General features: G+C 49.0%; 1 protein-coding gene and 1 non-coding gene across 3 annotated transcripts; both read left to right on the top strand.

Moving 5' to 3' along the window:
* The first annotated feature begins 877 nt into the window (after positions 1–877).
* Ubiad1 (UbiA prenyltransferase domain containing 1) lies at positions 878–14,206 on the top strand. 2 transcript variants are annotated; one of them, XM_036179941.1, is made up of 3 exons: positions 878–1,439; positions 1,515–1,716; positions 12,020–14,206. In XM_036179941.1, exons 1-3 carry the CDS (start codon positions 1,188–1,190, stop codon positions 12,505–12,507), a joined length of 942 nt encoding a protein of 313 aa, XP_036035834.1. In that variant the 5' UTR covers positions 878–1,187; the 3' UTR covers positions 12,508–14,206. The 2 variants fall into 2 exon arrangements, with proteins under 2 accessions (XP_036035834.1, XP_036035833.1); XM_036179940.1 differs by having other exon boundaries at positions 878–1,716.
* Positions 2,281–2,442, top strand: LOC118579067. Its single transcript, XR_004944430.1, has one exon. It is a non-coding gene; the product is annotated as a U1 spliceosomal RNA (small nuclear RNA).
* Positions 14,207–26,558: the final 12,352 nt, after the last annotated feature.

Here is a 26,558-nt window from a genome sequence, read left to right as displayed (position 1 = left end):
GAACCCAGGTCCTCAGTAAGGTCAGCCATTGTGCTTAGCCACTGAACTCTCCAGCCCTGAGCCCTGTTTCCAAACAAAGAAACAAACAAAAAAACCCAGTATATCTTGTAGGTCTTTGCATCTTAGTACACAGAAAATTTCCTAGTTCTTTTTTCTTACAGCTATACTTAAACATTCCATAACATTGCATCGTATTTTCTTTTCCTGGCTCTCTGTTTAAGAACACTTTTCCTTTTTTTCTTTTCTTTCTCTCCTCTTCTGTTTGGTGTTCCATTTCCTCTCCTTTCTCTGTTCCTTCCCTCTCCCCCTTTCCTTTCTCCTTCCTTCTCCTTCTCTTCCTCCTCCTCCTCCTCCTCCTTCTCCTTCTTCTTCTCCTTTTCGAGACAGGGTTTCCCTGTGTAGCTTTGCTCCTTTCCTGGAACTCACTTGGTACCCCAGGCTGGCCTTGAACTCACAGAGATCCGCCTGGCTCTGCCTCGCGGGTGCTGGTATTAAAGGCGTGCGCCACCACCGCCCGGCTCCTTTGTTCTTCTTTAAGAAGGTTCTCATGAAGCTTGGGTTGGCCTAGAACTCACTATATAATAAGAGATGTCCTTGAACTTTCTTCCTGCCAGCATCTTGCACACAGTATTTTCAACGTAGGATTATTTGGTGGGACCATTCCCATAACAATGCGTCTTATTTCAGTAAGAGACCCGCCCTGCAATCCTTGGGGTGCCAAAGATATCGTTTCCAGTGACTCTTGCCTTTAGCTTATTTGGTGGCTACATGTACCCGGGCTTTGGTCTGTGACCACGTCCTCTCCGGCCACACCCCTCGCCGGCCTTCTCCCGGCCCTGCCCGGCCCGGGCCTCGGTTTCCGGGCCGGCCTCTTGAGGCCGATGCACAAGATGGCGGCGGCGGTGGCCCGCTGGAGGCCGCGGGTTGTGGCGGACTGTTGAGTTGTGGTCCGGGAAAGGGAATCCCACAGACCTCGCACAGGTGACAGGTGGTCGGGGCAGTGCCGCCGGCCCTGAGAGAGTGCATGGCCTGCTCTCTGCTGTCGCCTGTTTTTACCGCCTCCCAAACCCTGCCCTGGGGCGGAACCAAGAAAGGTCAGGTCAGGCTGCCCCGCCTATCTTCGTCCTGGGACTCTCCCCGTTAGGGCTCACTTTTAGAATTGACTTTAGCCACGTGTAGCTTCTTCCATGGCTGCCTTGCAGGCCCCGGGGGAGAAGATTAATATCCAGGCAGGAGAGACGACCAAGGTTGAGGACAGGGACCCGCTGGGGAACGACTGGGCTGAGCAGGACAGGCTTCCACAGCGTTCCTGGAGACAGAAGTGCGCCTCCTATGTGTTGGCCCTGAGGCCCTGGAGCTTCAGTGCCTCGCTCACCCCTGTGGCCCTGGGCAGTGCCTTGGCCTACAGATCCCAGGGTGCCCTGGATCCCAGGCTATTGGTAGGTTGTGCCGTGGCTGTCCTGGCTGTGCACGGGGCCGGCAATTTGGTCAACACTTACTATGACTTTTCCAAGGGCATTGACCACAAAAAGAGTGATGACAGGACTCTGGTGGACCGAATCTTGGAGCCCCAGGATGTTGTTCGATTTGGAGTCTTCCTCTACACCTTGGGCTGTGTCTGTGCTGCTTGCCTATACTACCTGTCCACTCTGAAACTGGAGCACTTGGCCCTCATCTACTTTGGAGGCCTGTCTGGCTCCTTTCTCTACACAGGAGGTAAGAATTGGCCTGTTTCCTGCTCTAAGGTCCCAAATGCTTGAACTGGAAACTACTACTTTACATAGGAATTGTAGAAGTGTCAAAGATGCCTTACTAAATTAGGCCACTTGACTGGAAATCCAAAATGTGTGTGTCATGGATACTTGGAAAACTTTAAGTTGTGAAGACCCTGGTTGGCAGTGGATTATGAACATTACTCACTGCTGGAGACATGGCTTTGTGGTTAAGAGCTCTGGCTGTTCTTCCAGAGATCCTGAGTTCAGTTCTCACCAACCACATGGTATCTCACAACTATCTATAATGGGATCTGTCCTTTTCTGGAGTGTAGGTAGGTATATATTCAGACAGAGTACTCATATACATAAGATATGTAAATAAACCTTTTTTGTTTTGTTTTGCTTTTTAAGATAGGGTTTCTCTGTGTAACAGCCCTGACTGTCCTGGAACTCTATCTGTAGACCAGGCTGGCCTTGAACTCACAGAGATCTGCCTGCCTCTGCCTCTGGAGTGCTGGGATTAAAGTCATGTGCCACCACCACCTGGCTAAATAAATAAATCTTAATACTTACCTGGTAGGGGAAATACCATGATCACAAAGTAGCCCTTCTAGAACAATTCTTATCCATTGCACTCCAGATGTGCTGAGCTGATTCCTGTAATTTCCCCAAATGCAGGAAACTCGGTTGCAGGAAAGAAAAGAAAAAGATCTCTTATTGTTCTTGCAGAGGACCCTTGTTCAGTTTCCAGCACCCATGTTGTGCTTACAAACACACTTCAGCTCCAGGGGCTCTAATACCTTCTTAGGACCTCAGTCAGAAACAGCACACATACACACAGATAAACACACACATATAAATTTAAAAAACAAAAACAACATAAAGTGGGCTGGCAAAATGGCTCAGTGGATAAAGGCACTTACTACCCAGCCCGATGACTTGAGTTTGAGCTCCAGGACCCACAAGGTAGAAGGAGAGAGCCAACTTTCAAGAGTTATCTTCAAACCTCTCTTACATATGTGCACACACTCAAAATAGGAAGTTTAACATGTAATAAGAAAGCATAGTAATAACTATGTAAACTATTAACATAGACATTTAATTTTTTTGTCATCTTCCCTTTTACTCCTTTGGGACCGTTGTGTATCTGGTCCATCATTAACTGAAGTGCACTGCATAACTGGGTGCAGGAGGTGGTAAGTGCTATGGGGACAGGGCAGTGGAGGGGACACTGATGACTGTTTTAAGTAATTTGGTTGGCGTGCACCTCACCAAGGAGGTAACACCTGAGTTAGATTGAAGGCAGTGAGCAATGGTGGAGCTGGCCACGTGGATGTCTGGAAGTAGAACTGTAGGTATGGGAAACAGGGAGTGCCAAAGTGCTGATGACTTGGAGGAAGAAGTCCACTGTGTGCATGAGAGAGGTAGTTCAGAGAAGTAGAGGAGGAGGGGTGTGTCTGAGGAGGGGTGGGAGGCTTGCAGACTGCACAGGCAGTCCCTCCCTTCAGGCCTCTGGACTTCAGAGTGCAGGGGCCATTGCTTTGAACAGCAGTGTGATGTCATGGCTTGAAAGAGTCTCTCTGGCTGTGGTATTGGGGGTGGATAAGTAGGGTGGGCAAGGATGAAAGAAGGAGGACCAAGGCAGAGGCCCCTGAGCAGTTCAGGCAAGATGTCTAGGGGCTCACATCAAGGTGGTGGCCACAGGGAGGTGAGGCAGGTAGACAACACTGTTTGCCGGTGGATTGGATCTTAGGTAGAGATACCACCGAATTAAGTTTGACTCAGAAGGTCTGTCCTGAGCCACTGGAGGGTACAGTTGATGTAGGTTTTTGGAGGGAAGCCAGGTGATCGACTTTGGACATTTTTTTTTTCCCTCCAAGACAAGGTTTCTCTGTGTAGCTTTGCACCTTTCCTGGAACTCACTCTGTAGACCAGGCTGGCCTCGAACTCACAGGGATTCGCCTGCCTCTGTCTCCCGAGTGCTGGGATTAAAGGTGTACGCCACCATCGGCTAGCTACTTTGAACATCTTAATGTTAGAGCTCCAAGTGGAGATGTGAGAAGGGTAGTTAATGGAAGAGGCATGGGCTAGAGAGACAGGTATTTGGGAGCCACTGGCTCATAAATAAAGTTGTAGAGTTGGTGAGAACATCAGAGGGAGTGTTGGTAAAAAAGCACAGAGGACAAGTTCTGGGCCCTGGAGCCCTCTAGCCTAAGAGGAGGGGAAGATGAGGACCATATAAAGGAGACTGAAGGAGTGGGAAGAAAATCAAGAGACTGTAGTTGCCCAAGCAGCCTGTTGTAAATTTAGAGCAATTAAAAAAGTTCGAGGCAGAGGAAGGCAGATCTCTGTGAATTCGAAGCCAGTCTGGTCCACAGAATGAGTTCCAGGTTAGACCTTGTCTCAAAAACAAAGGAGAACAAAATTTTGATAGAGGCTGAGTATGGTGGTCCACACCTGTAATACCTGCACTGGTAGACTGAGCAGGAAGATTCGTACAAGTCACACACACACACACACACACACACACACACACACACACACACATTCTGAGCTACATAGTAAGGTTCTGTCTCAAAAAAAAAAAAAAAAAAAAAAAAGTGAAAAGTTTGCTAAGGGAACCTTAGGGCACTGGTCGAAAGTGTAAGTGGTGGTGAAGAGCCTGTTGGTCAGCTCTCCATTACTGTAACAAGATACCTGAGTTAATAGACTAAGTGAGGAAAGGCATTTTAGAGGCTTCAGTTTATGGTTGGTTGGCCTATGGCTTTTTGGTCTTTGGCAAGAGAATCCGTAGCTGAGGAAGTCCATTTGTCTTGGGTCTGGGAGTGAATAAAGAAAGAGGAGTGGGTTAGATCCAGGTCCCAGCGTCTCTGCCAAGTACTCACCCCCACATGACTGGAAGGCCTACTGAGGCTCCAGTCCTCTTGAAAACTACCACTGGTCCAGAGAGACAACTTAGCAGTTAGAGTGCTTGCTGCTGTTCTAGAGACCCAAGTTTGACTCCCAGTTCCACGTCAGGCCACTTACAACTACCCATGTAACTCCAGCTCCACGGGATCCAGCTCCTCTTCTGGTCTCCACAGGTACCTGCACGTGTGTGCCATCCACTCACACAGACGCAGATCCATAAATAAAAATAGGTGTTAAAGACTCAATATTCCATCATCCCAGAGACTAACTCTTCAACTCACAAGCCTCTGGAAATTCTTCTCGAATCCATGGCATTCCCCTTATTTAAGAGACGTTTTAACCGAGACTTGAAGGAAACAAAACCGACCCCAGGGTAGAATTAGAGTCTGGTTGCAGCGCTGAGTCATTCAGGGCTGAAGGGCCAGAAGTGCAGAGGTCTCCTTCCAGTGTAGTCAAGAGGGAAAATGAAACGCCAGGATAGCCAGTCTCTCTGGGTGAGCTGGTGACTCTCAAGCTCTAGGTTCAGAGACTCCAGGCTCATATCTGACGTCTTTTGGAGCATAGATGCTGGGGACTGGACAGCGCCCAGTGCTCTACTCAGTGGTATAGCATGGCAAGTGTGTGCCTTACCTGTGAATCACACCCCTGCCACACCCAGATCGTAGTCATTCCTAGAACGTGTCTCAATTCAAATTCCTGGTCACCTCTCCAAGGTATTTACTACTTGAAGATAGTCTCATTTTACTCAAAGGCAATTTTTTCTCCTTTTTTTTAAAAACGTGTTGTGTGTGTGTGAAGGCCCCTCACATGCTAGGCAGGCACTCCACCACTGAGCTGCACCCCAGCCCACTCATAACTTCATCCTTCTTGCTCTTTAGACCTAAAGCTGAGGGCATCCTTCTTGACTTTTTATATTTTGAGATAGGATTTCTCTATGTAGTCATGGCTGTCTTGGAACTCACTTTGTAAACCAGGTGGTCTCGGAGATCCACCTGCCTCTGCCTCCCAAGTGCTGAGACTAAAAGTGTGCATTACTGTACCTGACTGGACTATTCTTGTATCTGACACCCAGAGCATCAGCAAGTTGTATTTCTGTTCAAAATCAGCCTGAGATCTGACCACTTCTCCCCATGTCCTGCCTCCACCATGACCTTCTCCCTGGAGTATTGCAGAAGCTCCTAATGGTCTCTTTGCACCTGCCCTCATCCCTTTTCAGGCTATTGCCAGATCATCACCCACAGTAACCCTGGTAGTTGAAGGCAGCTGGCAGCCCTCTCTTTGACACTCTTTAGTGGCTCCCATCTCATTCAGAGTAAAGCCAAGTCATTATAGTGACAGCCAGGACGCCTCATTATCTGCATACCTCTGCCCTCCCCAGTTCTGACCTGCCCTCATCTTCCTCTAAGACCTGGAATATCAAGGTATAAACTTTATAGGTGCCAATCTCTCTGTTTAGAACGCTCTTCCCCATCTCTTTGGCTTACTCTAACCTCCACCCATTTCACCTTCTTTGGGAGGCTCTGATTTCTTGTTTATTTCAAATTACACAGCCAGGTGAAGGTACATGTCCATAATTCTAGCACAGGAAGCAGAGGCAGCTTGGGCTTCCAAGTGACCCCCCAACCCAGTCTTAAAAACAAAAAAGATTGAGTGTGATAGAGGAAGACACAGCACATATGTGAGTGAGCACAACTGCATGCATGTACATAACACATGCTACACACATAAGTCTCGTGGAGTGAACAACTAAGGTTGACATGTATTCAGCATAATCTGACTTTGTTTAATGTTCATTTTTACTCTATGTGCACATGCGTTTTACCTGCATGTATATATGTACACCAGGTGCCTGCAGGTTCCCACGGAGTTAGAAGAGCATTGGATCCCCAGAAAGTAGAGTTACAGGCTGTTGTGAGCTGCCATGTGGGTTTGGAAACTGAACCTGGGTCCTCTGGAAGAGCAGCCAGTGCTCCTAACCCCTGAGCCATCTCGCCAGCTCCGTAGATTTTCTTGTCCTTCCCTCCTCCTCCTCCTCCTCCTTTTTTAATTTTTTAATTTTTATTTTTTTCTTCCCAGACAAAGTTTCTCTGTGCAGTCCTGTCTGTACTGGAACTTATTCTATAGTTCAAGGCTGGCCTTGAACTCAGAGATCTGCCTATCTCAGAGTGCTGGGATTAAAGGCGTGTATCACCACTGCCTGTGTGTAGATTTCCTTTGAACATTGGTTTTGATTAGTATAGAATTGACTTGCAGTGACGTGTGTTTGGTTTGGTGAACCTTGAACATCTAGCTGTACAGTCTCTGCATCTCCATCACCTCCTAGCGCTTCCTCGGGCTCTTCCCACCAGCCCCATCCATTCTCGTCTATGCACAGGTAACTATTCTAGTTTCTTTTACTTAGGTTAGTTCTGAGTGGTCTGGAGCATCATGTAGAGGGACCCATTTCATACGGACTACTTGTGGCTTTGTTTATTGCAATATGAGCTCTAGTTTTGTTGTTGTTTGGGGGGACTTTTTGTTTTGTTTTGTTTTGTTGAGACCGGGTCTCTCTCTATATATGGCGCTAGCTAGTCTGGAAATTCACTAGACCAGTCTGGCCTCCAACTCACAGAGATCCTCCTGCCTCTACATCCCGAGAGCTGGGATTAAAGGTGTGGGCTGCCACATCTGGCCTCAGTGTGAGTGCTTGGAGTCTGGCTTCTTTTGCCCAATGTGATGTTTTTGAAGCTCACTGTGTTGTCATGCATGTCGGCAGCTCCTTTTTTTTGTTGAGCAGCATCTGTTGAGGGACACACCACACTGTGTTCTGCTCACCTGTTCAGGGACCTTTGGGTTGTATCTGTTTTTTCTATTGTGACTGAACATTCATGTTCAAGTCTTTTTATGAGTATTTGTTTTCATTTCTCCTGAGTAAATGCCTGGAAATGAAACTGCTGTGGCCTCTACTGGGTGATGTTGAATTCTACAAAGAGCTGCCAACCCCTCTCAGAAGTACTTGTACTGCTCATATTCCCACAGCGGCATGAGACTTCAGTGGTTCTGCCCCTTTGCCAACTTCCTCCCTGTGTGTAGCCTCTTTGTGTGTAGACAGGCTGGCTAGAAACTCGTGATCCTCCTGCCTCTGTCTTCTGTTGCGGTAGTGCCCGAGCTACCACCATCCATTTACCATGTCCGAGCAAGGGGCTGTGGATCAAAACACAGACAAAAGACAGCAGGTCATACCTGCCAAAGGATGCCGAATGCCGTTTATTGAAGAAGGGAGGAAACCTTAAATACAGGCTTATAGCACAATGAAGGAAACGCGGAGGGCAGAAGTTCGCTACTGAATGTTCTACATTCTTGCATCTAAGCTGTTTACACCAAATGCAGGATACACAAACAAAGAACCTCTGATGGGTGTTCAGGAGGGTGGAGACCAGCAGGGAATCAGCATAGGGAGGACATCAAGGTCAAGGTTGGCAAGCAGGGCGGCAGTTACCCAACTTGGGAGTTCCAGGGCACTACAGGTCCCCCCTTTTTACTAAAAAATGAGCTTCTGACTTAGGTTGCATGGGACGTCAGCAGATTGCCTTACCCGTAATGGAGGCACCTGTCCAGGCCACACAAGTGCCCTGTCTTAGGTTGGAAACAGCCATTTTACCCATCTCTGAATACTCATTATCATACAGACAGGCTCAACCACATGAGCTGTAGAGTTAACTGTTGCCAAAGATCTCAAAGTGGCGCTGGGCTTGCAATCTGTGTGACACAGAAAAGACGAACAGAAGTCCTAACCCATCCATAGCCAGTAGGGAAAGGCAATTGAGGCGAGCCTTACTGCAAATTGGAGTCCTTGTAAGATGGTATCCCAAAAGCAAATGGAACTTGAGTTTATTGAATTTATAACATTCAAAGCCAATCGAAATGTATATAACTACTGAATTAAATTTATCATGCCCAATAGAATGAAAGATTAATTAACTATAGTAGCTACTTTTACTGCCAGGATCTCCATTGTGCTAGCTGTAGTGAAATGGCAATCCCAGAAACGGTAGCAGCAGTGGCTGCCACTGCTGTAACAGCAACAACAGCAGCAGCGGTGTCAAATTCTCTTCTGGAGCGTGTGAGCATCATCGGTGTCTAACTGCCACAGTCCACTGGCATGGACACAGCTCCAGGAACCACCAAGGCCCATTTCTTGATCCTATCACGACGTAAGCTGGCAGCTCTGTAAAAGAACAACTAAGAACCATAAAGAAAAAAGAAAAAAAGACAGAAGACAAGGAGCAGAACTAATGGTCTCATAATGGCTACATTCAGGCTCACAGATTTTAAGGTATCTTCAAAAGGGGTTAGATGAATTTCAGGAGGCCAATAAATGTTGCACAGAGCCACTCCTGAAGAGTAGGTACTATACCAACTTGAAGAGGGTTACAAAAAATGAAAAGGCTTAGCTGGCATGCTACTGTTAACAAATGAAGGTCAGTGACCTTCAGAGTTATCTTTAATCTCCAAGGTATCTGGGTGACACATTCTTAAACATACTTGAAAGAGCAGTTACCATACAGCTAGCTCACAGTCAGTTAATTGGACTGCTGAAGCAGGAAGGCACCAAAGTTAAGAAAGGGCAAGACAGCTAAAGATTTAAAATAAAAAAAGGAAATCTTAAATACAGGCTTACATACAGCACAATTAAAAAACCCCTAGAGGACAGAAGTTCGCTGCTGAATGTTCTACATTCTTACATCTAAACTGTTTACACCAAATGCAGGATAAACAAAGAACCTCCCATGCGCGTGTTCAAGAGGATGGAGACCGACAGGGAATCAACATAGGGAGGACAGCAAGTTCAAGGTCGACAAACAGGGCGACAGTTACCCAACTTGGGAGTTCCAGGACACTACAGTCTTCTAAGTGCTAGTATTGGAGGCATGCACTACCACCTGGTTCTGGTCCTTGTCAGCTTTTTTTTTTTTTTTTTCCCCAAGACAGGGTTTCTCTGTGTGTAGCTTTGGTGCTTTTCCTGGAACTCGCTCTGTAGACCAGGCTGGTCTCAAACTCAGAGTTCCGCCTGTCTCTGCCTCCCGAGTGCTGGGAATAAAGGCGTGCGCCATCATTGCCCGGCTTTAATGTAGGTCTTAACAGATTAATCCTAGCTGCTACATGGAGAATGGTCCCTGTATTTCACTATGCTGTCTCCTTCAGAACTTGGTGCTGGGATGCTTAAAAAGAGACTCCCATGAGGGTCACATCTCTGAGTCAGGAAGGTTACGGCTGTGTCTTACACCCTGAGAAAGTGCTCTCTCCCAAGCCTCTCATTTTCTTGCATCAGATAAACTCAGGATTATAAGACCTTTCTCATTCCTTGAGTGGGTTTGTGCTTGGCTTTGGTGGAGGACTTATTTAAGGTGGGGACTCAGTTTCTGTTGTGATTTTTGTTTTGCTTTGTTTTAAAGCTTCAATACAGGGTTTGGGTTTTTTTTGTGTGTGTTGTTGTTTGTTTGTTTGGTTGGTTGGTTTTTTTCTTTTTTCTTTTGGCTTTTCAAGACAGAGTTTTGCTGTGTAGCTTTGGAGCCTGTCCTGGAACTTGCTCTGTAGACCAGGCTGGCCTCGAACTCACAGAGATCTGCCTGTCTCTGCCTCCAGAGTGCTGGGATTAAAGCTGTGCGCCACCACTGCCTGGCCTTGAGTACAGTTTTATTAGAGTCAGAGAAGGTCAACAGAGAAAACAAGCTGCAAATCTCTAGGTGCTGGAAGGAGGAAGATGGAAATGAGAAAGAAAGAAAGTCATGCCTTTTGCAGTAGAGGTAGGCAAACAGCCATAGAGTGGGAAGTGAGGGGCTGCAGAGAAGGAGTGAGAGAACCCCAGTGTCTGGGAAGCACGCTTGTGGCCGAGGCTCCATAAACAGCCGCCTCCAGTCACCTTTTGCTTGCTGAAGGAAGGAGGGGTCTTGGATCATCCAGCCAGAGATCGTTTCTTCCCTTTGTAGGTCAGTGAGTGTAAGTGAAAATGGGAGCCTGTGCTAGCCTAGCTGCAGGGGCCGTGGGCTCACTAGTGCAGGGCTGACATTGTCTCAAGGGAATTTGCTCCTGGCACATGTCCTCAGATAACCAAGTCATCAACACACAGCATAGTTGTGTGGAATCAGCTTCCTGGTGCTGGGGAACTGAGGGGTCATGCCTATGATGCCTTGTGGGGGTGCTGCATTTTAAAAACCAGGGGTGCTCATTTGGTGCCAGCAGATCCACAACTGCTTCTGTGAAGGTGAAGTGGCCAGATCTTGGTCCTTGGTTCCTCTAGTTTTAGATCCTCTGTAGATCATTGTCATCTGTCAATTTAGACAGGTTAAAATGTGATGGATACTCTGTGACCATGCCTTACAGCATCATTAGATCCAAAGGCTTCCCAGATACTGTAGCAATCAAAGTTTAGGCCATCTCTTTAGCCACCTCCCACCATTGCACATGGCTTTACTGTTCCAGTCTGAGTGGAAAATACTCTTGACCTCCTGACCTCAGTTCCAGGTTGAAGTGTTTGTTACTCTGGCTCTGTGTTCAGTGTAGCCCTAGTGCCAAGTATCGGGAGCCAGCTGTGGCAGGACAGATGCTGGAACTTGGTTCTGAGGACACAGGAATATTGAGGGTTTGAGTGTGTGTTGGGAGGCAGGGCAAATCCAGAGTTTTAAAGGAACACTGGAATGGGGTGGGAGGTTCTTACAAGATCAAAAGCCACTTAGGAAGATGTTACATTATTCCAGAGAAAGAGGACCCTGATTTGGACCTAGGATGTAGTATGGTGCTGGAAATGGAGGGAGGGGGCTGGAAGGAGGGGTTATGGGCAGGCTTTGGAGCAGAATGGTCTCTAGGGATGATTTGGTCTTGATGGGAACCACAGGGAGATCACTGCATGAAACTTTCACGGTTTTCCTCATTATATGGGTGACACTTTCTTTATATGGAAGTATATGGTTGTGAATGCCAAGGTGTATGCCATCCCTCTGTCCCTCAGCACGGAGGCCGTTCTCCATTCCAGCAACACCAGGGACATGGAGTCTGACCAGGAAGCCAGCATTGCCATCCTGATCGGGCCCGCCTTCTCCTGTGTGCTCTCTACAACAAGCCAGAAGAAAGACTGGAGGAGAAGGAGGCAGGATGGACATTCCGTCTTGTAGGGCTGGAGAAGGGCAGAAGAGCTCTGGTCTAATGCTATGGCTCATAAAGCCTTTCACATGTCCTTGGGCTCATGTCATCTCTGTGTACCAGGAGTTCAGGGCACTGCATGGCAGAAACTGGTCATTTGGGGTACCCCAGTGATTGCTTACCCTCACAGCTTCTCACCAGACACAATCATCTTTCAGATAGCCCCTGTGTCCATCCCTTGATTTACACTGCCTCTCTGGCTTTTCTGGCTGCAGGAATTGGATTCAAGTATGTGGCACTGGGAGACCTCATCATCCTCATCACTTTCGGCCCACTGGCTGTGATGTTCGCCTACGCTGTCCAGGTGGGGTCCTTGGCCATCTTCCCTCTAGTCTATGCCATCCCTCTGGCCCTCAGCACAGAGGCCATTCTCCATTCCAACAACACCAGGGACATGGAGTCTGACCAGGAGGCTGGTATTGTCACGCTGGCCATCCTCATCGGACCCACCTTCTCCTATGTGCTCTACAACACGCTGCTCTTTCTGCCCTACCTGATCTTCAGCATCCTGGCCACGCACTGCAGCATCAGCCTGGCGCTGCCCCTGCTCACCATCCCCATGGCCTTCTCCCTTGAGAGGCAGTTCCGCAGCCAGGCTTTCAACAAGCTGCCACAAAGGACAGCCAAGCTCAACCTCCTGCTGGGGCTTTTCTACGTCTTTGGCATCATCCTGGCACCAGCAGGCAGTCTGCCGAGACTCTGAGGAGGCTATCGGCTCCTACCACAGCACAGCCCTCCTTAGAATGTGCAGAAGCCAGAGACTGAGAAGAGGAGCCACTGGCCAGGGTGGGTGCTCATCATGGGCTGCCAACCTCTGCCCTTATGTGTTAGCATTGTTTTCGTAAAGATGATCTGCTTGTGATTTGTTTCCCTCCTTATGGGGAGCCCTGAAGCCACTGTAGTGTCTGAAGATGGATTGGACATACTGTCCTTGTATTGCTTGTAATTTCCACTAGAGGGTGTTGTCAGGCCAATTTAGGATGGAAGGCCCATCTCCTCCTTGTTCTAAACAGAATTCCCTAACAATTTATGAAGGAGCTGTGTCCCAAAAGAGCCACAGTGACGAGGCACAGTACTGCCCTGTTGCCTTGGCACATAGGTAATGGTAATAATTGGTGCCAGGTCCCATTAACATGGAGCACCTGTCCCCTGACTATGCTGCCTGCTAGAGAACATCCCTCATTAACAACCATGTGGCTCCCGGCTTTTTGCCTGGTGGTGGGTAGTTCAGACATTTCTGTCCTTCATCTCTCCTTTCCCTCGTCACCACTGTTGAGGAAAATGTCAGCTCACCCTGCAGCAAGACAGTCAAGCCTGAGGCAGCTGAGGAAAGCACCCTACTTTCAGTAAAACATGTGAGGGGCTGCTTCCCTGTGCAGAATCAATCCACTAGGATGGCAATAATTATTGGGACCTGAAGTAGTAGTGGCATTTAAAGCCCATAGGCCTTGTCTCCTCCCAGCTGCTTCCTCTGGGACTCCTCTTGCCTACCCTGCGTTTCTGTCCTTCCGTTTGCCAGTCCCCAGACTGTGGGCAACAGTGACACATGAGTCAGGGATGCTTGTCCCCATCCACAGAGCCACAGGATGGGCAAATCAGGGGCTTGTTGAAGCCAATGGACAGCAGTCCTGGCCCCACTCAGCCAGAGGAGTGGGAAGTCCTGCCAGTGAAAGAACTATGAACTGTGGGTCCCTCCTCTCCCTACACTTCTGCTGTCTTGTGCAGACAGAGGGTGGTTGCAGTGAGGTCACATCCAAGGGACCAGTGGTGTCTCCCTTCCTCCTGTCGCACACTTTGAAGTGTGATGTCTGCACTGAGGTTGCCCTCTTACATTGAGATGGTCACATCCTCTCTGTGATCAGCTGTCCTAGAGGGCAGTGCCGGATCTTGGCCTGCAGAAAATGACTTTGAGTTAGCAGTGGGTCACTTCCTTGGGAAAAATATATTTAAAAATTGCCCAGAGTTCTTCTGAAGTCAGCTTTATCTAAAAGAAAGCCAGGGTCCCTGAGCTTGGATGGGGTCCACAATTCTTGGAAAGGAGCCCTCCTTTCCTGTTCTTCCTGCACGCCAGGTTGGTGGCATTTGGTGCTTTTGAGGGTCCTGCCTTTGGAGAAGCACCTATGACCCCTACTTGGGGCTGACTACTGCCACCTGGAGGACCAGTGGCTCTCGCTGTCCAGGCCTGACACATGGCTACTCTCACCAGAACTGTGTCAGCTGCTCCATCATGCTCTGGTACAGATTTTAATGCCTATTTTTATACATGATCCCCAGAGGCCATATTTGGTGCCACATTTTATATACAGGCCATTATAATTTATATTATGTCTTCTGATTTAGTGAAGGTTTCCTGTAGGTTTGTTAATTAAAATATGAGAAAATGTCCATCAGTGGCTTTGTATTTCTTTGCTTCCCTCCTGCTTTTCTTACTGTGGGAATGTGCTGAGCTCAGGGAGTGCCAGGCATGGTGGTGCACACTTTTAATTCCAGCACTTGGGAGACAGGCTGGTGAGTCTCTGGGAATTTGAGGCCTGCCAGGGATACACAGTGAGACCCTGTCTCAAACAGAAACTCATTCCAGGCCTTTGGGACAGTGCAGTGGAGCACCTCATTACCTGTGGTGACTCTGGATAGTATTTGAGCAGTGTTGATGGGTTGGCTGTGTTGGCTGGTCTTGTGTCAACTTGACACAAGTTAGAGTCACTGGAAAGAAGGGAACCTCAATTGAGAAAATGCCTCATAGGACTGGGCTGTAGGCAAGCCTGTAGGGCATTTTCTTCATTAGTGATTGATGTGGGGCAGCCCAGCCCATGATGGGTGGTGTCATCCCTGGGTGATAGTTGTGGGTTCCATAAGAAAGCAGGCTGAGCAAGCCATGGGAAGCAAGCCAGTAAGCAGTACCCTTCCATCAGCTCCTGCCTCCAGGTTCCTGCCCTCTTCAGTTACTGTCTTGTCTTCTTTTTTATTTATTTGTTTGTTTGTTTGTTTGTTTGTTTGATATGTACACAGAAGAAGGCACCAGATCTCATTACAGATGGTTGTGAGCCATCACGTGGGTGCTGGGAATTGAACTCAACTCAGAACGTCTGGAAGACCAGTCAGTCAGTGCTCTTAACCTCTGAGCCATCTCTCCAGCCCCCCCCCCCCCCCCCCCCCGTCTTGTCTTCTAATGATGAACAGTGATGTGGAAGTGTAAGCGAAGTAAATTCTTTCCTCCTCAAGTTCCTTTGGTCATGGTCACTACAATAGTAATCCTACCTAGGACAGGAGCTCTTAGGAAAGGTCGCGGGGACCAGTTACAGCCAACTGGCCAGACCACATTAACCTCATTTCCCGCTATCTCCCCCTACTTAAATTTTTCTTCTGCTAGGTCTCCATGCTGATGGATTAGGAACAGGTAGTAGATGGAGTGAGTTTACGTTTCAGCTAGGCATTTGACAATATATCCTTATGAACAAGGCAGAGATATGTGGAATGGATATCACTGCAGCTAGATAAATTCCTGAGGCTGAAAGCACCATGGGAGAGAGCTGACAGATCAGCATGTCAGCAGCAGCAGGGAAGGGACCCTTCGCGGAACATTCGAGTGAACCCTACCCTCTTTGAGCCTTTACCCAGCTAGATTCAACACCTGTTATTAGCAACTGGAGTAAGGCATCCTAAATTGAAGCTTTCAGGAGCCTGGGAGGAAGAGCTTCTAGGACTGATAATCAGGATGCTCGGGAATTAGAAGGCTGCTTTGATAGGTCAAGAGAACAAGTGAGCATGAATAAATGCAGAGCGATACACTCAGGTCTCCCAGTTACCGGCATGCAATTGAGAAGGAGCTGCCCTGTGATATGAGAGCAGATGTGGATGTGGGTTTTATGAATGACTCTAGGCTGCATGGTCACATGCCTTTACCATTTGAGTCAGATTTATTCTGCAGGGAATCCAACTCCAGTCACCTCAGGCTCTTCCCATGCCTGTAGGGCTGGTCACTGGGGACCCCTCAGTCTCTTGGGGGCCTGAGTCAGGGATTTTAGTTAGGCCTTTAGTCCTTCCATTCACCAGCTGTAAGGTCATTGCTCTGCTAACCTCGTGCTGGGCTCTGGTTCTCTTGAAGTGTTTCGGATGCCCCTTCCTTCTGACAGGTACCAGGGGCCTATGGAGCACACTGGTCCCTGCCACCCCATACCTATTTCTGCCCCAGCTCAGTGACCTTTCTGTGGTCTCTCTGTCTACCTCCACTGCTCAAATCTGTCCTTCCATGCCTTTGCTGAACCTTTGCACCATGACCCACCTAGAAGACCTTGGAAGCTCAGGCCTGGCCTGCCCTGGGCCTGAGGGGCTGGCTGATTCATGAATCAAGTGTATGCTGTTTTACTGTCTGCTACTTCTGTATTAATAACCAAACCCAAACCCAGGATCTAACCCTAACCTCAGACTAAGACAGTGATGACCTTGGTGAAGGTTACTGTGATCCACAAGGTGAATAGGAAGGCTATTACCATCCAGAACGGAGGCAGAAGGCCTGGTCATTGCTCCATTGGCCATTTTTCATAGGATGGGCCTGAACCTGCACACCTTGTTGGCCATGGAAAGAGTCAGTGTGGAGACAGATCAAGAGTGTATCATAGCCGGGTGGTGGTGGTGGGGCACAACTTTAATCCCAGCACTTGAGCTCAAGGCAAAGCCAGGAGGATCTCTGTGAGTTTGAAGCCAGCCTGGTCTACAGAATGAGATCCAGGACAGGCACCAAAATCTACACAGAGAAACCCTGTCTCAAAAAAAAAAAAAAAAAAGAAAGAAAAAGAAAAGAAAAGAGCCTATCATAGAGATATGCGCCTGGACTTCAGAAGTGCCTTTGACAGTGTATGGAATGCAGAATGAAGATATGGTTGGGAGCCAACTTCATTTCTAGGTGTGTGTGTGTGTGTGTGTGTGTGTGTGTGTGTGTGTGTGTGTGTGTGTGTGTGTGTGTGTATTGCGTGGGTAACAGCTGCAGCAGAGATTTTACAGTTTCTCAGTGTGGGAATGATGTTTTGAAGGTGCTATTAACAAACTGGGTCTGTCCAAGAAGCATTTGGAAGAAGGGTGAGGGCACATAAAACCACGTTGGCCTGGAAAGGAAACCTGAAAGGGTGCTGTCTTGGGGAAGAGTGACTGGGCTGGGTACATTGTGTTCAAAGAGTAAAACCAGGACATGCAGATGAGACTTACCTAGCCCCACATTTAAGCTTTTGTGTTAAAAGAAACCTCTCTAGCCATGAGTAGAAATAGCAAGTGGGCTGTTCAGAGCATCCCAGTGGGTGGTGAGTTTCCTGCAACTAGAGGCATTCAAGAGAAAAAGTGGTTCCTTGTCAAGAATGCACCCAAGCACAGAGTCACATCAGAGAGAGCTTGGATGGACAGTGGGGTCCTCTGACCCTGTAATAGGGCTGTACTGTGGAAGAGTTGCTTTTCAGACCTGCTCCTGAGGGTTGGGAACAGAGAGCCAAGGGTACAAGGAACACAGTGACATTTCAGCTTTTAAGTGACACCCAGCTGTGTTGACTGACTCTTCCTTTTTTGTTTGTCTTTCAAAATTATGTCCAGACTCACTCCCAAACACATGTCCATGCTGTTGACTTCACCCTCAGTGGCCCTTGAGGTGAGATGGCTGCCAGCCACGGCTAATGGGCTGCCAGCCTCTTTCATTCCTGGCTGCAGACCGTGCAGGCTGGTGTAAAGGAGTGCGCGCCTCCAGCAAGGACCAGCGCTCTTACTCTGTCTGCCAGCTGACGGTTGCGCTTCGTTCTTTTTCAAAGCGGGACAGCCCTCCCTTGGTGAATGAGCAAACTGCGACACCAAAGGGCGGTGAGGCCTGGTCAGGCCCCTCTGCCTGAGGCCCTGGTGACACACTCTCCTACCCCCCAAGATGTAGATGTTCTAGAGGAACCAGTCAATGTTTTGGTCACATGCTCCTGACTAAGCTGGGTAGAGGGTAACAGGAAATTGGTCTGGGCTCTGTGGTGTGATTAAAGGCATGGCCCAAAGTCCATAATCCACACTCCAGCCATATCCTGGCTTCTGTATTTCCCAGTGCAGCTTACAATCGCCCCACAATTAGAGATCCAACCAGATTTAACAAGACAACTCCAGTGTGTGTCTGTATCTGTTTGTTAATGTGTCTGTTGTCAATGTCCCCTAGCAAATGGATGATGGACAGGCAAATGAGACGATGTCTATTTCAGCACCTGCACAGGGCTGGGCACAAGTGACCGAGGTGGGTTTCATTAATGAGACATGGAATGACTGAGGGGTGTGGGAGTGGCTAGGCCCCATCGGACACCTTTGAAGACCATGCTGACATATCACATAGCTGGCTGACACAGAGCAGTGAATTCCACTCAGGCTTGGAAGTGGAAGGGAACTATGACAGCAACTCTAAGGATCTCTTAAGGTGGAGCTCATGTTTCTGGAAACCTGTGAATAATTAAGGTGTTGGATAAATGACTTCGAGAATGATGGTGATAAAGTTGCCATTTATTGCAAGCTTGCTGTGTGCCAGGCCTTGTTCTAAAGCTTAACTACATTGTTTTAATGTTCCTTATAGCTCCATGAATAGGGTATTGAGGTCTTTTTCCATAAGACAAAAAAACTGAGCAAAGGGAGATGATTAAACTTGCCCGGGTCTCCCAGTTAGTGAGAGAACCGTCCCGCTAACCTAAGTCTGTCTGTGTGGATTCTCTCCCATGCCCTCTTGTCCTGTCGCTGCATACCTCACAGTGTCTTGCACATGAGGACTCCATCCCTTCGTCCGACCTTGGGAGTGGGAGCTGTGGGGAAGGTAAGATAGGACTCATGGTGGAGGCCTCAGAGGAGTAGAGTCCCACACGGCCTTCGCATGCCACAGTGGTCATTAAGGTTTCTAAATGTGGGAGTGACTGGGTCAGCAGCCTCTCAGAGGGAGCCAGCTGCCTTCCACATGACCTTCCAAGATAGGCAGGAGGCCTGTGGAAGAGATGGAGAGGAAACGTTAGGGATCCTTAGGAACACCTACTGTCTTCACACCAGTTTGCAGGGGTCCAGTCTTCAAAGTGAGGTCTCCTTGGGCGTCATCTAGGAAGCCAGCTCGATGGTGATAGAGGTAAGACTACATGAGTCTGGGTGGTGAAGTCAAATTCCAATTCAGATCCTGTCCATCTTTGACTGTTGTTCACCTCAGTTGGGGAGGAAGGCCCATTCTCAAGGTAAATTTGGGCTCTCTTCCCTCCATCTGCCTTCAATTTTCTTTTTTCTCTGTTGATTCACTTGGCCACTAGAATGGGGGGCCCATAGAAACGTCCCAGTCGCTTTACCTGGTGAGAATGCAGCCAGCCACCAGGGGGCACTGGAGAGAACTCCAGGTCACCATCTGGGGATCCGGATCTGCTAGACACATGGGAGTTACATGGGTGTAGGGATGTGGAGACCGCCCACTTGGGTAACAGTGCTTGCATTTGGGAAAGGCAGTGGACACAATCAGCTGTAGAACAGACAGGAAGAACTGCAGCACACTGGGTGGAGATTGTCTGCCGAGTGGAGTGGATCAGGAGGGGCTTCTGGGAAGAGATGGCAATGGGCAGAGCTCAGGGTTCCTAGGAAGGCTTAGCTAAGAGAGGTGCTGGTGGACTTGTGTAGCTCGCCTTACAGCTGGAGAAACCCTGCCTGCTGCGGAAACCCCATGTTGGCAGTTCCCCTTTCATCTCTGTTGGGCATGTGGCCAGACAACTGCTGTGTTTAGGCAGATGTGCCAAAGGTTCCCTCCTCACTGCCAACGTCAAAGCCGTCTGAGGAGTGACTGATACCTTGTTGAGAAACAAGCAGAAGGGATGGTGGGGTGTTTAATCAGCCCAGGCTGCGGGTGCCAAATCCAGATGAATGGCCTTGAGTGACAAGGCCCAGGAAGAGCATTGCAAGAAGGTCCCGAGCCTGCAGCTACTGAGGATGAGGGCTTTGCTTCTGTTGTCCCTGGCATCCAGCTATTTTGTTAGGCCACCCCGATGGTTGCGTCATGTTGGCATCAACACACAGTTCTCTGTAGCAACCAAGGGCAGCTCATTCAGAGACTTACTTTTTTGTTTTGTTTTTGTTTGTTTGAGACAGGGTTTCTCTGTGTAGCCTTGAATGTCTTGGTACTCACTCTGTAGACCAGACTGGCCTCAAACTCACAGAGATCCACCTGCCTCTTCAGAGCCTTTCTTGCAGAACCATGCCTGTTTTTGTTCAGATGGGTGAACTTGAGTCCAAGCCTCAAGGCCAGAATGTTGTCTATGTGGCTTCTCATCTAAATGCTCCCCAGTTCTGGGGCCCACCAGGAGCAGTGCTGGGTAGAGAGGCTGACTGTCCTGCAGAGGGCCTTCTGGGACCCACTAGGTTCAAGGCCATATCTTAGCATATAGTCTGAGTTCAACAAGGCAAGACTATCTCTAGAATGCCCAAATCCTTTTTACCAAAGTTATTAGTATATCTTTAACTGCATGTGCCTGCGTGTGCACATATGTGTGAGACCATTTGGAAGTGTGTGTCACCCTTAGTTATCAAAAATTTTTGGAACCCAGTGCAATGAGCTCCACCTTGTAGAACAATCTCAATTACCAGATAACCAGTCTCTATGCAGTTCTGGGGCGGATGAAAGCAAACCACGGGAGCTGTGAGCAAATGATAGCCCAGAGCGGCTCCAGGCAGAGGCGGAGAGATACGGCTGTTCTTTATCCTGTCAGTTCAGAGCTGCGGCTGGCTGGATGTGGAGCCTGGCTGCTCTGCTGAGAAGAGGCATTCCTCCCTGAAGAGAAACTGCAGCAGGGAACCGGATGAAGGCGAAGATAGGCAAATCCCTCAAGTGAGGCTGAGCCTGTGTAATCTGCGCCCCGGGCCCTGTGATAGATGCCGTGGAGCTGGCTCAGCAAGAGCTGAAAGTCCCTGCCTCCTCAGGAGGACCTGTCTGTCTCCTAGAGGAAGCTAGGCCCTGCTCTGGGACCCTGCTGCCTGTCCCGGGTGTTGGGGGCGTGCATATTGGTCATTGGTGGAGTCATAGCAACATGTCACAGCCACAGAACCACAGTCCTGGGAGTCACTGGTACCCAGGGTTTGGGAGAATACTTGGGTCTCACACCCAGCCCCCTTGTGTCCTGAGGTGGCTATGTAGCTTGTGTCAAGATGGTCTGAGGGATTAGGTGACTCCTTCAAGGTCACCTAGCCACCCAGTGGCAGTACTGCAGAGAACCAACCCATTTCCCTCCTGACCCTAAGTGCAGCACTCCTTGGGTTAAAATCTTTTCTCTTTGTCACGGCTTCTCCTTTCTTTTGAAGGCAGGATGGGAGGCATGGTTTTCTTTTTTTATATAAATCTCATTTTCAATTTAAATGTCTCAAAATGTTGAAAGAGCCACAGCTGCTTCTTTTGGTATTGTCTCTCTCTGCTTCATCCCCTCAACTCTTTCCTCAGCTCCCTTCAGCACCCCCTTTGCTCTCTGGCACCCAACCAGCTTTCCAAACTAGCTGCTCTGGGTGTTAGCAGGCAGGAAGAAGAGGCATAGGGGCCCCACTGGAGAGAGGGGCTCGGGCTTCTCTTTGAGAGAGGGGTGATTTGATCATTGGCCTTGTGTGGCTTCCTCTGCAAGTCACCTCAACTGTCCCTGAGATCCGGAGCCAACTTCAGGCTGCAGCAGCCTTGGGTGGAACACCTGCAGACCTGCATCTCATCCTCTGGCTTTCAATTCTTCTGCCCTGTCACCTGGATTGGGTTCATACAAGCTGAATGTCACACTGGAGCAGTGCCATGACCTGGCTTATTAATGAGGCAACTGAGGATTCTTCAGCAGGGTTAGTGCCTTGCTAATTATGTCACCAGATTCAGCAACCCAAGAGCACAGCACCAGTGGTGGAGCTAGGCTTAGGAACTGGGTCTTTTGACTCCCAGGGCTCTTTCCACGATGCTCTGGGACTAGCATCCCTTTCGTATATTGTCATAGCCTCCAGAAGGCAGGACTGAGGCTCGAGGACTGTGACTTCCTGGAACCTCTTGAAACTAGAGGTCAGCCCACCAGAGATCCAAATACAATCAAGAGGCCAGCATGATCTGCCTCACAAGGCTTGAGATGGCTCCCCAGGTGAGGATAAATGCCAACCATCGAGGAGCCACTGATTGGGAGATAATCTCCCTGAGAAATGATGAGTGCCAGTTGCTTCTGCAGCTGCAGGGCTGCATCTGGGCCCCAGTGCTGATGTGTGCACCACCCCCAGATCCACATTGTCATTGGCTTGTTGTAAAAACAGATGTTATTGTTCTCCGTTCCTGTCTCTTTGTCTCTAATAGGCACTTAAATGCCGGAAGGGGAGCCTTCAACGGAGACAGAAATCATGTGACTATTTCAGGCTTTGTCTGGAAGGGTAGGCTCCTGCAAGACTTGGGGTTTGGAAGTGGGTATGTGGAAGAACTGGCCCCTGCCCCGAATGCTTCTGGGAAAGTCCTGGGAGAAGCTAGCAAGGTGACACAGGGCAGTGGGTATCAAGAACTACTTGGAGGAGCTGTCTTCAGCCTATCATCAGGATTGGCCCCAAAGCTTAAGTTAGAGGGAGGGGATGCTGGCCTTCTGGCCTTCTGCCTCCCAGAGTTCGAAGGATTGGGAGGGGTCAAGGGCCGATGAGTTTGAGGTGTTTTGTACCATTCTCATTTGGGCCTTGTCCATCTATCCATCCATCTGTACATCCATGCATGTGTGCGTTCATCTAATCCATCTACCATGCCTACATCCTCCATGCATCTATTGAGCACATTCAGTTGTAGTGGGTAGCCATCCCAGCATTGGCCTGGAAGTTCCAACTCCCACTGAGGCTTCGGTAATGGTCACGCCCACAAGGTGGGGCGGAGGAGGAAGCAGAAGACCCAGGATCGAGAGGAGGTCTCTCTCTCTTGGTTCTGGGACGCTGGACGCAGGAGGTAGACTGAGCAGAGTTCTCCAGAGAACACCGCCAGACTGCGCCATACCTTTGCCAGACCCTACAACCTATCCCTTCATTTGTAAGTTACCCCACAAAATAAACCTCCCTTTTAACTACATGGAGTGGCCTTAATAATTTCACCAATATTCAGTATCTGGCAGCAGCATGCAGGTTTGTAGGTAAAACATTTTCTGAAAAAGACTATGTACCCCTTATATCTACTCAGCCATGACCATGATTTAATGGGAGCTTGGAGCCCTTCCTGCCCCTGAACAGCACTGAATCAACCTGCCTCAGTGCCCTGAGTTCTACCATCGATCAGCCTTGAGAAGAAGCCATCTTATTTCCCAGAGGTCCATGCTAAAATAGTGGCATATAACTGAGGAGATTCTCAAAGAAGAAAAAAAGAGCCCATGTGTCACTGTGGAAAGCAGTGGGTCAGGCCTGGGCACGAGATGAACGGGTTCCAATGGGAGAAAAGTGAGAAGCATCTAGCACATGGATGTTGCTGTAAGAAGGAAGATCTGAGGGATGTCCCAGGAGCACTGGGAATTTGTTGGCGGGGGGAGCATCTCCTGGGGGGACCTAAAGCATGGCTTCCCTAAACCATGGTGTCCCCCCTTTTGCATGGAGATCCTCAAAGTCTCCAAGGCAAAGATGTATCTAGGAATGATCAGGCACAAAGAAGAGTAGGGAGAAGCATTATCTATCTATTTTAATGTATTGTCCACATGTATACATGCATGTCAGAAGAGGGCATCAGAACCTGTTACAGATAGTTGTGAACCACCATGTGGGTGCTAGGAATCAAACTCAGGACCTCTGGAAGAGCAGCAGAGCAGCCAATGCTCTTAACGTCTGAGCCATCATCTCTCCAGCCCTAAAAGAGGACCCTCAAAACAGGGGTGTTCAGAAATTGACCCACCTCTGTCCCTACAGGTCCTGCAGATCTCATGGGGCAGAGTGGCAGGGGTAGAGGCTTAAGCTCTTCACTCATCTCCTGGCTCCTGCAGCAGCCTGCTCTGGCCCCGTACCCACTCTGCTCCTGCAGCCTGATCTGGCCCCGTACCCACTCAGCTCCTGCAGCCTGATCTGGCCCCGTACCCACTCAGCTCCTGCAGCCTGCTCTGGCCCCGTACCCACTCAGCTCCTGCAGCAGCCTGCTCTGGCCCCGTACCCACTCAGCTCCTGCAGCAGCCTGCTCTGGCCCCATACTCACTCAGCTCCTGCAGCCCTCTCTGGCCCCCGTACCCACTCAGCTCCTGCAGCCTGATCTGGCCCGGTACTCAGCTCTTGCAGCCCTCTCTGGCCCCTGTACCCACTCAGGTCCTGCAGTGTTCTCTGGTCCCATACCCACTCAGGTCTGTGGTCTTTCCCACTGGACACAGGACTGGCTGCAGATGAGCTTGGGCCCCACCAGTGGCTACCAAGGGCAGAGAGTAATCTGGTCCACTTGGACAGTTTTTATTTTGCTTTGCTTTGAGACAGGGTCTAGAACTAGAACTAGAAACATAGATCAGATTTATCTTGAACTCTCAGCAATCCTCCTGCCTCTGCTTCCAGAGTGCTGGGTTTACAGGTGCCACCATATCTGGCCACCCGGACAATTTCCATGGGAGAACCTAGTCATTGGGTTGGAGGATGGGGAGACTGTTCAGCTGTCTCCTTCACCTGATGGGTGTTAGCAAGCCTAGGGAGGTGCCCAACAGGCTTTTATACCCTTGGTAACCCCAGACTACTTGATATTCAGATTCCGTGTTACCTTCTTGTAGCAGAGAGTTTCGGGGGGGGGGGGAACCCTTTGCAAAGCACATTGAAATTCACCTTAAACGATTTCCATAAAGACAATTATTATTATCAGTGATAATTCTCAGTGGGTACCAGGCTATTAAGTTCGAGAGTTCATGGTGGGGGTGCAAGGGCAGGCACAGCGGTGACTGCAGCCTGTGCCTCCAGTCCCTGTGGTCCATGCTCTTTGTCCTGCGCCAGGAAGCGCTGAGGAGTTCTGTCTCCCTCGCGTCCCTCCAGCAACCCGGCCTTACCGTGAACACCGCTTTGGTCACTTATCCTGGATCCCAAGTGACAAGGGATTGAGAACAAACACGGTCCAGAGAAAATGCGAGGACAATGGCCAGGAGACCTCCAAGGCTGACTGATCTCTGGCGGTCCTTTCTTCCCAACTCTTCTGCCCACTTACTCACTCTGGCCCCTTGCTTGGATCGTATATGCTTCCTACACTTTATTTATTTATTTAGCGATGTGTGGATTGAATTTAGGACTTCACACACATGAGACCAGTGCTCCACTCCTGAGCTATATTCCCAGCCCCTCTTGTGTGCAACAGAGGGGCCTTAGGGAGCAGAGAACTTTGGTCAGAGATGGACCTATGAAAACTGAAGATCAAAGAGCCCTGAGAAGCTGGACAACCATCTCCTTGTCCCCAGATAGGACTTCTGCTCCAAAAGCCCTGCACAGTGACTCTTAACCACAGCCTGTGTCTGGGGCCTGGGTCGCTGGCTCTTAAAGCACAGTCCTACACAGAACTAATCTATAGTGTCAGAAGTCAGTACAGCAGTTACTCCTGTTGGGGGTGTGAGAAGGGAACAGTGTGAGCATGGATTAAACAGGTGTATTTGCTTGTTGTTGAATGACACACTTAAAATGTGAGTGCTCTCTCTGCTGGAAGTGAATGACACACTTAAAATGTGAGTGCTCTACTGGAAATGAGTGACACACTTAAAATGTGAGTGCTCTTTCTGCTGGAAGTGTGCAACACCTCCATGCAAAGGTGTCCCCCCAGACCCTTGTAAAGGTAACTGCTCTCTCTTGAGTAGCTGTGCAATTCTGTGGGGTGGGGAGGTGGCTCAGGGAGCTGAAGGCAGTGGGTGCTCCCAGTGGCTTTCCGGTGGGATCTGGAATCAGTGCCTTCTACATAATAAGGAAGTCATATAGGAGTGAGAACCAAACACAAAGTTTCCTTTGCCAGATATCACTACTGCTTAGATTCCTGTGGTGTACATTTCTCTCCTGCTCTGATGCTGTATTAGTCAGGGTTCTCTAGAGAAACAGGACTGATAGAATGAATATATGGGATTTGCTAGAATGGCTCACAGGCTGTGGTCCAGCTAGTCCAACACTGGCTGTCTACCAACAGAAGGTCCAAGAGTCCAGCAGCTGCTCTGTCCACAAGGCTGGATGTCTCAAGCATATACTGAAGTAAATTCCAGAATCTGAAGAAGTAGGCTCTGGTGTCAGTGAAGGAATGGACTTGATGGCAAGAACAAGAACAAATAGCTAAAAAGGAAGCTTCCTTCTTCCATGTCCTTAGGCTGCTGGCAGAAGGTGTGGCCCAGATTAAAGGTTCATCCTCCAACCTCAGAAAATCTGGATTCAAAGTGGTTCTTCCCACTTCAAATGATTTAAGAAAAAGAAAATCCTCACAGGTGTCCCCAGCCACTTGGGTTTGAGTTAATTCCAGATGTGGTTGACAACCAAGAATAACTATCATATCTTGGTGTGAAGACCAAAAGAAAACTGTGGGTGATGGGAGGCTCCAGACTCTGACCCCAGACCAGTTCCCATGATGCCACATTAGAACAGATCCCCCCATTCCTGGCTAGCCCCATGTTCTATGTGCCTTTATCATTCTTTTTATTTTAGATTATATTTGTTTGGTTTAGTATGTGTGGGGGTGCCATGCCATGCATGTGGACTTGGGTCTCTCTAACATGTCCTGGGCATTGAACTCAGGTCATTAGGCTTGGTGGCAAGAGCCTTTGCCTACTGAGCCATCTTGCCAGCACTTGT

Source organism: Onychomys torridus, chromosome 2 (genome assembly GCF_903995425.1).
Source record: "Onychomys torridus chromosome 2, mOncTor1.1, whole genome shotgun sequence".
NCBI lineage: Eukaryota > Metazoa > Chordata > Mammalia > Rodentia > Cricetidae > Onychomys > Onychomys torridus.
The sequence above is the reverse complement of the archived record's forward strand: the minus strand, read 5'-3'. Positions and strand labels throughout refer to the sequence as shown.

Excerpts from the sequence above, each read along its gene's own strand:
- Ubiad1 (XM_036179940.1), top strand. The coding sequence starts at position 1,188 with ATGGCTGCCTTGCAGGCCCCGGGGGAGAAGATTAATATCCAGGCAGGA. Across the intron at positions 1,717-12,019 it reads CTCCTTTCTCTACACAGGAG|GAATTGGATTCAAGTATGTG; the intron begins GTAAGAATTGGC and ends TTCTGGCTGCAG.